The sequence below is a fragment of the Amia ocellicauda genome, chromosome 20 (assembly GCF_036373705.1).
Source record: "Amia ocellicauda isolate fAmiCal2 chromosome 20, fAmiCal2.hap1, whole genome shotgun sequence".
In the NCBI taxonomy this organism is placed as follows: domain Eukaryota; kingdom Metazoa; phylum Chordata; class Actinopteri; order Amiiformes; family Amiidae; genus Amia; species Amia ocellicauda.
Window position 1 is genome coordinate 11,014,825 of NC_089869.1, and position 17,231 is coordinate 11,032,055.

The 17,231-nt window shown below is 42.0% G+C and overlaps 1 protein-coding gene across 3 annotated transcripts in view; it reads right to left on the bottom strand.

Moving 5' to 3' along the window:
* Positions 1 to 327: 327 nt before the first annotated feature.
* The window catches only part of ldb3a (LIM domain binding 3a), a 46,137-nt gene continuing 29,233 nt past the window's right edge, over positions 328 to 17,231 (bottom strand). The window contains exons 4-10 of one of the 3 annotated variants that reach the window (XM_066693209.1): positions 15,796 to 15,871; positions 12,288 to 12,310; positions 10,126 to 10,332; positions 7,487 to 7,513; positions 5,886 to 6,058; positions 5,580 to 5,616; positions 328 to 4,705 (exon numbers count right to left, since the gene is read on the bottom strand). In XM_066693209.1, coding sequence (XP_066549306.1) covers positions 4,609 to 4,705; positions 5,580 to 5,616; positions 5,886 to 6,058; positions 7,487 to 7,513; positions 10,126 to 10,332; positions 12,288 to 12,310; positions 15,796 to 15,871 — 640 coding nt within the window. In that variant the 3' untranslated portion in view covers positions 328 to 4,608. Of the gene's footprint in view, positions 4,706 to 5,579; positions 5,617 to 5,885; positions 6,059 to 7,486; positions 7,514 to 10,125; positions 10,333 to 12,287; positions 12,311 to 14,496; positions 14,820 to 15,795; positions 15,872 to 17,231 lie in introns of all 3 variants that reach the window. The other 2 variants (XM_066693210.1, XM_066693208.1) reach the window with 2 other exon arrangements.

The window sequence follows — 17,231 nt, forward strand, 5'->3', positions numbered from 1 at the left end:
CCAGTATGGAGGCCCGGTTTTAGGGGGAAAAAAAACTGATGGGGAAATGTAATTGCTTAAATCACTTAAGTTAATGAACTTCATAGATTTTCAGGTATTTTATGTTATTAATTTATTTTAAAACAATCTTTGTAAAGAATTGTGCATATTTAAACATACATAAAGTATACATAAAAAGTGGTAGTTTAACTTATTTTTTGGGGGAAGGGGGCTTCTAAATAAGATGGTTAGAAGTGTGTGTATTTATTTAGTGCAGTCATTTTTTCTTTTGTAATGAATCAGTTAAAGCACAATCTCAGCTACCTTCACAACAGCCACAACGAGGGGTCATTTTAATTGAATCCTTTATTTCAGAAGAACCGTTGACACTATATACAGAGTGATTTCCAAGCTACAGCAGAAGTAGAGAGTTGCATGCAAACATCCCTCAGATCTCCTCAGCATCCCTGTTTTCTCCCACCACCCCCTCCCTACCCCTCATTAGTTCACAGGGCTGGGTCTGCATTGCTTCAAGTGTACCACACAGGCTTGTTCCCAGTCCTTTTCCATAGCAAGTGTTAGGACCAAATCTACGAATCATTGTGTCTCGAAAGAGCAATGTCTTTTCAAATCTTAAAAGAGTGTAATATGGAGCACATCTGGCCACAAGCCTGGCTTTCTCTACTTCCACAGGGAAAGCTAAGAGAGATCGGTTGAGCACACAATTATACTTTTCTATAGTTGGCTGTGAGTTGTTTTTATTAGTTTTTTTCTTTCTTTATCATCCTACTTTGTTCATTTTTTTCCCCCTCTTCCGGGAGCTACGCTGATGTCTTTAAACCACGGTGATGCTTAAACCAGGGAGACAGGGTCACACACACTCTCTCTTTTTCTCTCCCTCTCTCTCATGAATGGAGTTGAAGCTAAAATTAGGTCATCAACTCAGTGACAGGCAGTCAGCAAAGCGTCTTTTGCCAAAGGAATTTTTCACTACACTATCCGAGCTAAAAATGAGCCAGGCGGCTTTCACAAGAAGGGAAAGAGAAAACAGACAGAGAGCATTCATGTTGCTGCCCCTCATATTCCACTTAAACACTGAGCCCAGCGCTGGGCTCAGACTGCAATTTCCAGACTTGCCCTGGGTTTCCACACATTTTATGTCACAGGAGCCTTCTCCCATAGTTTAAGCAGTGCCTGCCCATGGAAAAACACTAAAAACACAACTGCAGTTGGGCTGGTACAAACCGCTGTTGCTGTTCTGCTGGATTCCAGCCACCACTCCTTTGGACTCACACCCACCTCGGGTTACGACGCAGTGAAGCTATACAAATTATAACTTTATTAAATGAAAAATGGCTTACCTTCACCTCTCAAAAACTCCCTTCCATTTCACTTTTTCACCATGCTTTACCCCACTATATTTGAACCGCATTTACCCAGAATTCACCGCACACCATTTTGGTTCCTATCCGTCCTCTATGGCTTCAATGTGATTAAACTCTCATGAACAATGTTACCGGGGCTTGACTGTACAGCACCTTACATCGGCCCAAGGCGTTGTTAAAGACTAACATGGTTTGATCCACATTAATAAAAATGCGACACTAAAAAAAATCTGCTATTTAATAAGAAGAGCTGCAGCCCTTTTACTTTAACTGCCTGCTGATGACCACAGCCAGGCCAAGACACCGTCCCCAGCTGCCCTTGCAGTTGTGTTTTCATATGGGCCACACCGGGACATGCACGGACATATACTCGCTCTTCACCTAACCTCTGTTCAAGGAGTCCAACCTCAGCCTGAGACTACCAGGACTGTGTACAGCGCCTCTGTTTTCAGTACAAACAACAGATGTTTGGTGTTCATGGAGCACAGCGCACACCAAGGGGAAACTGATACTAAACACACTTCTGTAAAAATCCCCTAATAACACTACACACAACGGGATGTGAAACCATAGGTTTTTTTTGTTTTTTTTTAGCTGACAGACAGACTACACACACATTTCATGTTGGATTCAGGAAGAATAAAAATATAACCAATATCCAATATCCAATATAACCCTTTTGAGTTGGTAATGAGGATCTGCTTGGTAACAAATTGGTCAATCTGCAGTGGTGGATCCGTATAGACTGACTAAATTAAATCTATTATATCCGGCATCTATTAATGAGATGTTCTGTTGTTTAGACTTCAGGCCTAAATGGAGTAATGGGGTGTTAAATTATTACAGATCTATAGCCCCATTCATTTGTTAAGGTATTGCGTTAAAGAACTGACATCCAGTCATTAATTGCCAATTAATCCTGGTAATAACTGTGAATGAGAACAATTGTTTCTGGCTTGTCGTTTTGTTGGACAATTTATAGGATCCATACTACTTTAGTGGACGGCATCTGTCTGCTAAAGACACCAGTACAGAGATTTCATTTATTTTTTTCAGCTCTAAAAGACTCTTAAGATTGTAATATAACTGTATGCAACAGCTTGGAAACACAATCAAAAATAGATCCTAGATAGATGGCATTTCCTGTAGCAAAGCCTCTCAGAAAGAGAGAAAGTGAGAGACAGAGAGAGAAAGGCGCCATTTGTCACCTTGATTTCTTCTTTCTTTTAATCAAAAGTTACTATCTTCGGAGAAAGATGACGCACTTCTCTTATTAAGAAGATCAAAAGTGAATTAAAATCCAACGAGACACAACAGTGACCCGATTCTTAGCCCTAAGCTCTAGCCATCTGCCAGACTCAAGACCCAAGCTCAAGTCTATCTGATCATCTTTTTGAACACTCATAGCTGATTTCATGAACCTCAATTAGCGTTGGGCTTGAACTAGCCTACCTAAATGAACATTGTCTTAGTTTCTGAAACCAGACCTCAGTACAGACACCAACATCACCTAATTATATGAAACACAGTCCAGCTCTCCTTCACTGTATTCTCACCACTCCAAATAAAAAACGTACACAGCAGGCGCCAAAGCTTCAACTGAACACATTTGGGTCTCCAAAAATGGTGGTTTGCCATGGAAACAAAGGAGAGTAAACAGTCTTCCTGCAGTCCTAAGGGCCTTAAGAAACAATGTCATTCATTAAAGGAACACTCAAAATATCAAACGCTTTTCAATAAACCCACATTTTATAAGTCCATCTTTCCGGGTGACATGTTGCAGCACACATACACAATTTTGACATTCAGGAATCATGACACACTGTCATTTTCGAAAAAAGGGGGATCCTTGAATTTTAGTTCACATTATTACACAATTTGCCAAGAAATCTCATAGTCCATCTCTTGTATTAAGCAGGGCACTTTTTGAAGCCTACTTTTTCTAAAAACTATCAAGAAAGCAATTCTCCTACTTTTCTATAGCTTTAACATTGTAAAGATGACACTTGAACCTTGAAGGAGTGAGATGCTTATTGGACTCTAACTCAGGCCTACAAGAAATACTGGACCCAGTCCTGTTTGTCAGTCTTTCATTGGAAGTGTTGAAATGAGTGCTATGGTCTGAATCCAATATGCTTATGGTTAAACATTATCGCTATTCTCTTTAGTGCTGACGCATTTATCTTAGGGACCGTTTACATGGTCAAGCTGTTGGTGGCTTTTGTGTAATAGATTAGCTGACATAGTCAATGCCTGACAAGCATGATCGACCATAATAATAATACAAATATAACTGACTTCAAAAATAAAAAACACAGCCATCTTTTGTGATTCTTTTCAGATACTGGGGGGGGTATGTGTTCTAGCACAGAGCCTGTATGTATTAAGATGAGCAGCCACAGATAAATGGGAACTGTCCAGTTTTCCCACTATGCTACATCCACAGAGTAAATACAGGCCTTCAACATGAGCATCTGCTTCAGGCCCAGCATGAGGCACAAGACCAAGCTGCCACATATGAGTGTTAGCATCTGCTCCCTCGTGTGCTTGGTTTTGTGCCTCCTGCCTACTCCGGATCAAGGCTGCTCATTTTAAAATGACTGAGCTCCGAGTAAAAACTGCTCTTTGACTAGAGATCACAACCCCTATGCAAAGAGAAAGTGAGAAACTACACAGGAAAGGACGAGATTTGTTATGTGGCAAAAACTATGTTAAAGCTATAGAATGGGAAGGAAATATGGCCTTCTTTATTTTTCAAATTTACCCAATACCACACGTTCCAAACAGAAGCAAAGAAAACAACCTGACAATCCAGTTGGTTCAATTTTGTTTCTAAAGTGACTTCGCTTTTATTATATTATCATCAATATTATTAAAAAGAGGGGGGTGTAGATAGTCACTAAATATGCTTTTGCTCAATTTATGTTATTTCTTGTTTTTATAATTTGCTTTCATGGTTCAGCAGAACAACCAAAAAGAAAAAAAAAAAAAAAAAGAAAAAAGTGATTTAACAGAAAAGAGCTGAAAACTACATTACAGCAGAGGGATACACAACCAGAGACATGTAACAATTGACGACAGGCACTCAGCAAACTGCTTTCATAGTTTCGTATTGGCTATTCTACTCTTTTTAACTCACATTACAGGTGCTAAATACTCCTCTTTTACACTTGCATTCCTACTGCTTCCTCTTATTTCTGAGTTTAAAGCTCTCTCTTTTATCCTATCCTTTACACGTGGGCAATTAACCCTGAATGTTAAGGATTTGCGCTGACAAGCCATGGTGCCAGTTTTTCAATTTAGCAAATCGTGGGCCTTTTACTTCAGTTTCAAACTTTTCCCTGTGGCGTGAAGAAAGAGAGAAAGAGAGAAAGAGAGACAGAGAGAGGGGGGAAAGAAAGATGGGTTAGGGATAGTGACCTCCACTCCCCTGCCTGAGAAATGTGGGGATTCAGGAAGAATTTTGACATTTTTGTGCCCTTCTCACACATACTGTTCTTAAACTGATACACAGAGAAAAAAAAAAGCTGGGTTTGAGGAGTTCGGCAATCTATTCTGCCTATAAAAGTATAATATAGTGTGGAAACATCTGTTTTGAATTGGAATGTGTATTTGTGTGTGTTTTAGTTTAAGAAACCAAAAAAATTGACATAAACAGACAATCTGTAATGCTGTAATTTATAAATAACATTTCTGAGCATTTATATTGCTACAACTCGGTAATCTCTTAATATATTAACTAAACCTCAATTTCCTTTTAAGATTTTTGGATGTGGCCCTCAGTTGGTTACGAGTGCAGGAAAACTGCTGTAGTGAGTTGAGTGTCTCGAGTGTGCTGTGGTAACGCGTTGACGCCAGTACTAGAGCTATAGAACTCTATAGAACACTAACGCTGTGAAACGCTTGGCACGGAGTGTGTGTTCGTGAGAAGAGGCACAAAATTGCCCAGATTCCCTCCCCTCACCAATCACTCCAATTCTACGGCACTAAAATCACAGATTCCAACTCAAGCATTCAGTTGAGGACTTTGGGGGATTGTCTGTCTTTTGGAACGGCAGACACATTTCCACCGGAAATGGGCCTCCCGAGAGGTTTCCACACTCTGGCTATTTTGCGAAGCTGCACTGAGCTTGTGCTTCGCTCTTGGTCTGGACTGCATTGACGGACTGTGCATCTTAAAACTCAAGGCCACTGGAGCTGCTGCTAGTTGCCTACCTTGATCTCCTCAGAGCGTCCTCATCTGGGTCTTGCACTGAAAGAGAGGAAAGCAAGAACACCGATCAGCAACTGGGCTTCTCTGCGTTATAATAGTTCTGCAATATAACAAATACATCTTGAAAGCATTCAGAAAGATATTCTAATTTTTTTTAATGTAGATTTAAATCTATTTCAAGATTGTGCACATCTAAAGAGACTCCCAACCTAGCTACCACATTCCTTTAACCCTGAAGTCAGTGAAATTGGGTTGAAGGGTTTAAGATGTGACAGCACAGTGGAAGAAAAGATCAAGAGAATACTCACTGTACTCCGTTCCTGTGATGTGGGCGAGGACGCGGAAGGACTTGGACTGGAGGTTTCCAGCCCGGCGAGCCCCTTCCTCCATTTCAGGCACATAACCTTTCTCCTGGGACCTGATGACAGCTTGATAGACTGGGGAGGCACTGTCTACGAGAGGGTCTTTAACTGGGAGCGTACTGCAACCACAGAAAGAGCCGTGTGTTTTCAGTAGGCTCCAGACTCTGTCCAGCCCCCCCTTCTCCCCCCCACTCATGCCCCAGCACCCAGCCAAGGCGATGATTGGGGTAGGAGCTGTTGGGGGGAGGCCACAGCAGCACACTGTCTAAGTTAGGTCAAAGAAATCACCCCACCCCTCCCTCACACACACACACCCACCCACCTCCTGTCTCTCTCACACACCCTGCCCTGACACAGAGACAGTGAAACATGTTCTACACCAACACAGGGGTTGGGACTCCAGAGCTCCCACATAATGTACATGGCATGATGGCCTGGCTAAGAAAACACAGGTCCATCCATGATAAAAGTACACAATTTACATGGGAAACATGTGTCTTTACCAGGAGGTGGAATGAAAATAGCAATTATTTTCAGAAAATGGTAATCTCTATTGGTTCTTGGTATAGCGAGCAGTAGGGTGGTTTGCTAGGAACAGAGTAAATCTGGGCTATTTTATGTTTTCTTTTTCTTATATAAATATATATATATACACATATATATATATATATTTACTGACAAGAAACAATGCAAAAGGTACACAATGGGACTTCACTGTGGCCAAAGTACTCACATTCTCGGGGCCTCGAAGCAGCCACCTCTGAAGTTCCCTCACCTGAATCTCCCAATACAGTCCCATTTAGGTGGGTATGAATCCCCACTGCGATTGCTCTTGTTTCAAAACTTTCCAAATTCGCATTTACAGTTTCTCGCTCGTCTGTGAGAGCGCAGTTCAGCGCCTGGGGTAGAAGTGCACTACAGAACTCTTATACTTTCTCACTTTAAAAAAATCCTAAAAAAAACATGGTATTCGAGTTTTAAAGTTTTTTTTACTTGCTTTAAAGGAAATACAATTCCAGAGATGGACAATCAATTCATATCATTGAATGTGGTGAATGGGCGACAAGAGGGAATATTTTGAGCTTCACAGAGAAACTATACTTAAACTGAAGGAAGATGCATTTCAGAGGTTATCCAAAGCATACAAATGGCAAAGAGGATGTAAGCAATGGGTCGCTGGCTGGACTTCAAATGCAGAACGCACAGCTCAGTGGACGGGGGTGGCATTCATCTGACTAGTGGGATCAAATCCTCAAGTGCTTTGACTCTTAACTCTTGGATGTCCTTTCCTCAATGTACCATCACTGCATTGGCGGCAATTGGGCTACGCTCAGCTGCCTTGCTGAAGTCAACACAACCAGGAAAACCAAGGCCGTACAAACAGGGTTTACGTCACAGCTCAGAGCTCAGTGCGAGACAAACAGAGAGAGAGAAAGAGAGAGAGGAGAGGTTGGTGCGGTGTTAGTTGGAAGAGAGAGTGAGAGGGATAGGCAGGAAGAGAAGACATTGAGGCGATGCCGATCTACGACCAAGATTAGTCTACTTACGCCAAGGGTGAGCCGGTAGCGCCCCCACTGCTGTGAGTCACAGTCGGCCACCCCGAGGAGGGCCGCGATCACAAGGGGAGTGGTGGGGAGTGGGGGGGGGGAGGGGAAGCAGCAGGGCAGGGGTGAGATGGATACCATGGTGGGGAGGAAAATGAGAGAAGATGGAGGGGGGAGTAGGGGGAAAACAAAAACAAACAAAAAAAAAGGGAAAAATATATATGAGGTCTATATAAACAGTGGTATTCGAGCCCGACCATAAATTCCCTCCCCAGCTCATTAAAAAAAACAAATCTACCCCTTTTGTCCCCTCACCATGTCCTGCCCCCCGGACCCATTTTTCTCCTCAACCCCAATGAGCAGTTGTATGCCAGGATGCTGTCAGCTGCTCGGTTTCCCTGATGGGGACTTGTGAGCGCGGACTTATTATGAACGCGTGATTATGATCATCAACAAGGGTCCAGCCCAATTCACAGGGGAGAAACTGAACCACCAACCTGCTGGGTTTTCTACTGGAAACCCAACTGGAGCCAGCCTAGCTATTTCCTTTTTTTTACCATTTTTGCTCCAGCTGAGCTCTCCATTCCTTGAGCAAACCATTAAATGAAAGAATCCAGTGCACAGTAATTAAAAACACCCAATTAAGCAAAGCTAGTTGAGTTATGAGTTCTATTTAGCTATTTAAATTGAAAAACAAAAACAAAACAAAAAACACAAATAAAAGGGAAAATCCAAGTCATTGAGAACCAGTTTGAAATCTAATCAAATGAAATGCTCCTAATGTATAATGTTCACTTCCCATAAGAACAAAACCTGATGGTTTGAGGCATTTATTATTTGTCTAAATCAGTTTAAGTCATTAAGAGTTCCCTTTAAATCTTAGATCTCTCTCTTGTGTAGCCAAATGGATGTATCTGGAGTTGGCCAAGTGAAAACCCAAGCAGAGTTGTGCAGTCTCCCCTGTGACTCCACAGGGCCCCGGTGCTCGGTCGTGACTCCCACATGCTGTGGTTTAGCAGGACAAATGTGCACACTGATGCGCAGCTCTTGCAAGCTGATGGGCTGTGCCAAGCTCTGCAAAACCACCCCCTGTTATTCGCATAAGGCAGGCATCACTGGCACAATTGCTTCTAGTACCCGGAGATGGGCAATGTACTTTACAATTTATTTTGTATTTTTATGACGCATACAAAACAAAATAGCAGCAGGGCAGCATGACACAGATACTGGCAGAAATCCAGAAACCATAACTTGACATTGCTCTTCTGAAACTTCAGGCATAGCCTGATATTTTACACAAGCATGCAAGATTTGTAGGTGGAAATGTATCGAAAACAGTTTTACAGTGCTTGATAGTGTGCTGGGTATATATATGAAATAAGATAAGTAAATATATATTGTAATAATGGTACTTTATGGAAGACACAAAGAGATTGACAACTTTGAAGCTGATTTGGGTATTTCCAACTTACATTTTTTATTGTAAATGTTTTATTGTATTACATTTTTAATTTAACTTCTAATCCGTGCATCAGTACAAACATACATTTTCTTTTTGGAGGGGGGAGGGATATATTTAAAAATGTCCCCACTACGTTAAATATATATATATATATATATATATACACACACATATATATTCTTTTAGTTCATAAAATGTTGCAGTGGTGCCACTTTGACCCCTACACTAATTATCGGAGTGAATGTACCCTAGCTGCTGAAGAACAATGCAAAATGAAGGAATGAAGTAAGTGAGAATGATGCAGGGGCAGAAGACAACTAAGGATTGGGGTCAGAACATCTGTGATCAAAGCCAGGAAGCAGTTATAAGGTACAACTAATTGAACATGATATGAAGGGACAATAAGAGTGATGTGGTTAGTGGGTTTTAGCACAAGACTGTGTTTCACATGTTTTTTGAAACTGCCCGGGACTCAGAGAGGGTAAACAGTTTCTATACAGTTCTCTCTTCACTCTAGTCAGACAGGATAGCATTTACAGAACTGCCTCGAGTGAGCTGGGAGTGTCGGGGTCTCAGTACAGGGACACTTTACAATGGTGAGCTGCAATGTAATACACACTGGGGGTTTTCAGACATTGCTGGAAGGGATCTATCTAAAGTGTAGCCCTGTGGGAGACTGTAAACCTCTTAGGATCAGACGTGTGATGAAAGACAGAAAGGCCCAGAACCAGAGAAAGGAGGATTCAAAACAGACAATCAAAAAGCAATCAATGGTTTGAGTACTTCTTAGAACAAAGCAACTTATCTCCCCTTCTTATCGTTTAACTCGGGTCATTTGCATGGTCTTGCTACAGCACGGTTTTCCCCGACTCACCATACTTAATACAATTTCACTAAGTATCACTACACCAGGTTATGATAACACCATGACCATGACATTACTTATGCTAAGATGCTATGATCGGAACGTAGTGTAGGAATCAACAGCAAAAGTGTAGAAGAACAGAACAAAAAATTGACAGCATGGTAAAATGAGTGTGAATTGACCTTCCTGTTTGGGTAATGAATAATGAATAATGAAATAATAATGAAAAGGTCTTGGACAGTGTATAGGTGGAGGTGTGGAGAAACAGGAGCAGAGTGGTGGTGGTGGTGTGGGTGGGGAGGGGTGTGGTCTTACCTGGAGATGTCACTGCCCCTGGCCTGGGCCTGGCCGGCTATGGCGTCCATGATGGCGTCCTGGGAGTACATGCTAATGGGGGTGTTGTACTGGGCGTGGATGATAGTGGCTTTGCCGCCCGGGCCCTTGACCTCGATGGGCTTATGTGTGGATAGGGCCGAATCCTTCAGCACGCTGGGGTTGAAACTAGGGACATACTCAGTGCTACTGAGGGAGGGGAATTGTGTCCATGCAGGGGGGGTGGGGAAGAGGTGAAGGAGATGGAGAGAGACAGAGAGAGAGAGAGAGAGAGAGAGAGAGAGAGAAAGAGAGAGAGAGGTGCAGAACAGAGACAAGAGTGTAAGGTGCAAATGAAGAGTTGATGAAAGTGCACAAAAGAACAAATACATTCAGGTGGTGTGATTTTTTTGGTGTTGATGGAGAGCAAGCCTGAATTTTCCCACCTGAGCTACTCTTGAGACTGGCTTAGTTCTGATGTATTTCTCCTTTTGATTTCAAAGAAAGTCTAATGTTTACTCAGGATTCAGTGTCATTTATATATCGATTTCTAAAGGCATTTTGCAAAGCCAGCTCATAATGAAGTTCTTCTCCCTTGGAAGTACAGTCCAGGATGAAGGCAGCTAAATCATTAATACACCCAGAGAAATTAAACTTTTATCACAAAGGTCTCAATTCCCTCATGATTACGAATGACTGTTTCTCACAGCAACACTGTTCAATTCACATCAGTTGCATGATGGAAAAAGAGATCTGAAGGTCAACAGAACTTCATAAACAAGGTTGTTCTCTTCCACATTTACATGTTTTGAAATCTGTTTTGAGCTTTTTTATGTTGCAGTACACATTCTTTCTGTCTCTTTCAACTGCAAAATTGACTGCGAGGGAAAATATTGTTTTTAAACTATGATGTATGGTCCAAAAAATAAAATTAAAAATGACAGGGACAAGTCAAAGGATTGTTCCCTGAAACAGTGCCAATTGTAGCATGGATATAATTTAAGAAGATGACATAGTTCTTCTTCTGAAAAGCGGTGTTCATTGCCACATTTTTTGAACATGACATATTAAACTCCAGGATGTCAAAAAAATCAGCTCATGTTACTTAAAAATTTTTCTCTCTCCATTTGATACAACTATTGAGAGGGTCACATGTCATAAGGAAAATCAAATAAATCACTTAGGGAACAAACTGAAATAGAACACAATCAATGGGAAAAGCACAACAAAGCACTTCAAACACAATCCCGTCGTGTTATTCCAGCATCAGCAAAGCATTCTGCTAGTTGTTTTTACATTTTTCATAGACATTTCGCAACTCGACAAAACTATCGGAAACCCAAATCATTTGCTAAGGAAGAAAAAGCGTTAAATAAATCCTAAAAGGTTATAGCACTGAACTCAGAATGAAAGCAGATTTCTTCCATTAGCTGCTGTTGAGAAAGTAGTATGCCACAAAATGGACAGACAGGAGAACTGCATGCACATCCACAGCTCACAACGCCACTGTAAAAAACATTCGACAAGACGATTTCCCAAGCAACTCACTACTCGGATCAGCAGGAAAATGCATGCAACGCCTAGCAAAAATAGCATTCCTTCACTGTGGAAGAACAACGTCTGCTCAGTACTGAAATCTCTCAATTGATCATCTTTATAAAATACATGTTATCTAACCTGTCGGGGCTGAGTTATGATTCTGTGTAAAATGTGAGATGTTGACCTTTCGATTTCCTTTAATGCATGCACTTCCCTTTAATGCCATGCATGGATTATTTTTATGGGACCGAGGAGATTAAGTGAACCAAATGCATGGAAATGAATTGGGCTAGAGTTCTACACATAGGGCTGGTTTCTGTCAAAGGAACAAAAACTAAGAAACTAAGAGAAAATATGCAATAAATTAATGTATGTATGATATGAATTAGAGGAAAGGTCAACACCTGTACCTCTCTCATATACCCCAGCCCTTGTTTTGCTCTAGGGTAAATGTTTCGCAGTACTGGTTCACTAACTACTGCATTTCCACTATTTGGTCTGAGATACTGAAAGAGCAGCTACTGACCAATGGGCTTCTAGCACAAAGACAAGCTCCAGACAACAAGGGCACAGACAGCATGCGTCCACCACACAGCACAACAGAGCACCTCAGAGCTCATACTAACTTGGCAACAGTGTTGGCAATGACCTGAAGCAGTAAGAGAGAGAGAAACAGAGAGAGAAAGAGAGAAGACCTGTTAGAAAACTAGAAACACATTACTGGGAGATCTTTCCTTCCACAGAAGCCATGTCCTGTGGCTTCCAGGTTGCTGCAGGAAGTTTGTTAGTTAGCATTGGGGAGAGCAGCTCACGTCGTCACTTTATCCTCACTTCACGCAGGCACAAGAAGCTGCCTGTGATTTATGAATGTAATGAACGTGGCAGATCTCTGCGATTGAAGCCCTGGTTATTATTGGAGCCTGTCTCATCGCATTGCCTCTCAGGGCCTCCAGACAGTCTCCCTCAGACGCAGGGAAGGAGTGACGGACAACAACAGCGGTCGCCCAAACTCTATCGCGGTGCCACACACTGCCAGAGTAAATAAACCAACACGGTGGTGAAATTAAAAATTAAAAATCCAAGCAAACAAAGTCCACTCTAACCTCTACCCTGGTTTAATAACAGCTTTAGAATTCAATGCTTTTTCTTTTCGTTCTTTTTTTCTTTCCACAGAAATTCCTTTAACTCTAAGCAGGAAGGGAGATATATTCGGAGACGCAGTGATGGACACACAGGAATTTGAGCCCTTGCATTCCACAGCCTTTTAAAGGGAGGGCCGGAGCAGGTGCGTCCCAGTGCTGTACAGTGAGAGCGTAACACTATCTCGCTCACAGGGAACACCAATCCACTCCAGAGAATTTGTATGAGGTCATCTCGCTTGTTTTTTTTTTCCCCCCCATCTTATTTCTATTTAAGGTGGCTCCAGTTCTGGACTTGGTACCATAAATATATATATATATATATATATATATATATATATAAAAAAAATAAGCCTGTAATATTGCACAAAGAGATCGAGAAGATTTGATAAATCTTTGATTTGATAAGTTTGGACATCTCGTTCTGGATTCTACAGGACTGCATTCTCCATCTCTATCTTGGCCTCAACCTTGATTACTTTTCCAAAATAAACCTGGTTTTGTCCGGGATTTGGTGGACGAGTCAGAAAACCCTTGAAATTTGAGATTTGAGATACTTAAACTTTATAGTCAGACTTTGCTGCATTTGACCTTCTCCCTGGTCAGTGACATCATTATAGTTTGGATAATTCCAATTTAGCAAATCCCTGGGCCACGCACAGAGATTTACCACATTAAACCCACTCTGCCACTCAGCTAGCAGTTCTGCAGGTCTGTAGATTTAATCAGAAGACCAAAGGATGACATGGGGAGAAGTGTGCGAAATGAAGAATCTCATGTTTTGAATGTCTTGTCACTTTTCCCACAAAAAGGGAAGTTGTCACGTACCCACTGCTGTCATTCCACCTCCTGGCAACGGGGTTCAAAAATGCACAGTGGTCACTCTAGAGCAGGGCCGTCCAAGCTTTTTCAACAGTGGCCCACTTGATTAGAAATCCATGTGTTTGCGGGCCACATTAATTAAGCCCAAGGAAAGTGGTTAGGCCCTACTGGCTTTATGTGTGCTAGCTAATTAGGTAAAAAAGATCAATTAAAAAAATCTCAGATGGGCCACATTTGGCCTGCAGGCAGCATGTTGGACGGCCGTGCTCTAGAACTTGCACGGTTGCAATTTGTGATCACTTCAGATGAGAAGAAAGGTTGCCTCAGAAAGCCAAGCCTTTAAGAGTGCACAAATGTCAGTATTCTGAAAAACGAGAAGGCTGTAAACGAAATGAACACCTAGATGGGTGAATAAACCAATTTTACTTAGCAGTCTCCAGCTCAGTAGTCCTGCAGTGTCTTTTGGTTCTTGGGCCAAGCAGGCTACTTGCTACCTAATTGGTCTGATGAAGTAATTATCTTGGCATCTCGCAGACCCTTGCTTTGCAAGATAAGTAGTGCACCAAATCAAACACATCTGAAAACTAAACTAAATGCCTAACCGATTAAATAACGAGATAAGTAATGCAAGCTCTCAATGGACCAGGAACAAGAAGACACTGCAGCCCTCCAGCAATGGATTTTAACAGCTCTGATGTCATCATTCTGGAGGTTGTAAAAACATGGTTCCAAGGACAGGGAGTCCTGTTCCCAGAATATGACACGATATTCTGTGTCACTTTGCAGGCTGGGATTACTGTATAGGCTTGAACTGGGCCAGAAGTGGAGTGTGGGCTGCAGGAGTCAGTGGTGGTTAGTGTGTGTCATTACATACCCCTGGAGGAGGCCCAAGCTGGAGGCCCGTCCTCCTCTGCTTCCTCCCCGAGCCTCCGCCATCTCCCTAATGGTTTCTGCAGAGTACAGGCCTATGGGGTTGTTATACTGCCCCTTTTGCCCACCGGCTAGCTTGCCTATGGGGCCCAGTGACACAGGGCTCTTTGCGGGAGAGAGGGCTCCGGCTTTAGTAATGGAAACGTTACAGGTCTGGTTGACCTCCTGCTTGCTGTAGAAGTAGGAGTTTGTCTTGTTGGATGCCCCTAGTGGCCGTGATGCTGTAGCGCAGGCTGAGAGGCTGCCATTGATTTGGACTGACTGATCCTTTTGGATGGAAACAAAGAAAAGAAGAACCAAACAAATAAAATAGAGGAGGGGGGAAGAAGATGAAAGTGAAAGAGCAGGGCACAGGAAAAAAAATACAGGACGTACAATGGTTAAGGAAATAAGTAACACCACCAACAACCTCTCCTCGGATGTCAATAACTGTATTTAATCTGTAGAGAGCACAGTGCCTTGCTTTGATTTTTTAAATGTCTGGAGATGTTGGACCCTATGACTCAAAAATGCACCACCGCATTAAATTAAATCCTGTGATCTCCTGATAAGAAGCATCCCAGTGAAGATAGAAAATAACAGTGAGCTTAATTAATGTGGTTGATAAAAGCAAGCTTTGCTAATATGACCGGTTATATTTCTTACTTATCAAATGTTTTTTAAGAAGAGATAATATGAAGTTTTGGGATTGTTTTGCTGGTTCACAAAATGAAGAGCGAGGGAAGGATCAATAGCATCCCGCTCCTAAATGCAGTGGAATATACTATGCTCCACAAGAAGGTGATCAGAGAGTGAAGGGTGTATTTTTCATCAAAATGTTGAGCATTGAAAACTCTATAGCGATTTCTTTAGATGACTCCTTTCTCTGCGGTTTTTCAATACCATTTCCAGAAGATGCCTTCATTCTGAGCGCCAGTGAATATATATCTTGCAGAAGATATATGCTGCCACTAGATGGGGCCAATACATTGCTGCTGTGAGAGAGGACTTGATTCATTAGTGTTCGGGTTAAGCTGCATTTTTGCTCTCATAACCTCAGAGGTGCAGAATGCGCTGTACTTAAGCGCAGCAACCCTCAACCCACAACACAACTAAAGCCTAAAGCCCATTATATATATCAGATCAAAACAGTTCCTCTCTTCGACTAAATGTAGTTCTCTCTCGTCAAAATGAACTGCCTGCAGGTTTACAGAGTCTCATCTCCAGAGGTATTGAGTAATGTCCTACACAAAGATATCTTTACCTTCTGGTGGGGGATCACGGGCATGGGAGAGTCCATTCTAGGGGTAGCTGTGGGCACCGGAGCTGGGCGCTTCGACCTGAGGGAAATGTGAAGAACAAGGAGTCAATCGATCAGTCAAGGCATATATGATCTAATCACATAGTAGTGCCAAGTAGGGCAGTGATACTATTGACAATTATTGCAGTACAGTATTTGTAAACAGAGAGCCCTGTTTAAATTTCTACAAAAAACGGGCAAAGCAGACTTCAGTACACACACATATCAAGAACTGGACTGTGCGTCAGTATTGTGCTGGATCTTTAATTTGTATCACACTTCGTCTGAGCTCTGACATGACTGTGGTTTGAAGAGACATTGTAATTTTGATAGAGGCAGCTGTGACTGATAGACATAAGGGACGAAGGTCAGGCATTCAACAGGGGGAGGGGGCGCCGCTGATGAGAGTCATGTTTGAGTCATTTAAATCTCTTCAGAGTCGATCTACACATGCTAACTAGCACAGCAGGACAATTCTGATGTGTACCTGGATACATAGCTCTCCACTTCATTTCCTCCTCATTTATTGTTGGCCTGGTTAATCAATTGATTGCATACCGTATCTGTCAGCCTAAGGAGGGATATGAAGTGGCTGTGGGATCGTCTCTTTGCCCTGAGAGGATAAGTCTATCCAAAGCTTTGCAAGGTAAGTGCCAAAGAGAACGGAAGCTGGGAATTAGCATTCACACAGTCACTGAGACTAAAGCCTGCAGAGACAGGGTTAGAGACACTTGAGAATAAAAATGAAGGGGGGTAAAAATAGATGCACCAAAATTACAACATCAAGGGCAAAAATGCACATTTTATCAAGGGACGAGACAAAATAAATAATACTTGTACCTCTATTTCAAGAGCCAGTTTGATAATCGGACAGACATATAAAAAGACATGTTTCTTGACTAAGGCCTGTCATATTAAAATGAGCAGCCTTGAAACAGTGACAATACAACAGCCAGAGGTGCAGCTTGTGAACAGGAATTTTTGCCTAGGGCCCCAACAGACTCTAGAATCGCCAATGACAACAGCGTCAAAACATCGTCGACCAAATTAAAAATAAACATTTTTTTCAGGTTGGTGCTGCAGAATACGTGGAGGTTTTGTTGGCTCCATTCTGTGCTATTGAGTTTTTCCTATCTGTTATCTCTATGTCAAGTCTCAGTTTTATGTGGCTCCACAGATTACTATAAAGAATACACTTTTTGCAATATAGGCCACTCTCATGCAGTTATTTCACCTTACCACACCCCAAGGGACCACAACAATGCAACAGAATCGACATGATCCTTTCTACCTACAAAGGGCCCACCTACACACATTTTACAGACTAATTGATGTCGCTCAACTCCCAAGATCGATAGTTAATTATAAAGAAAAATGCAATAAATGAAAGGTTGGCCTGA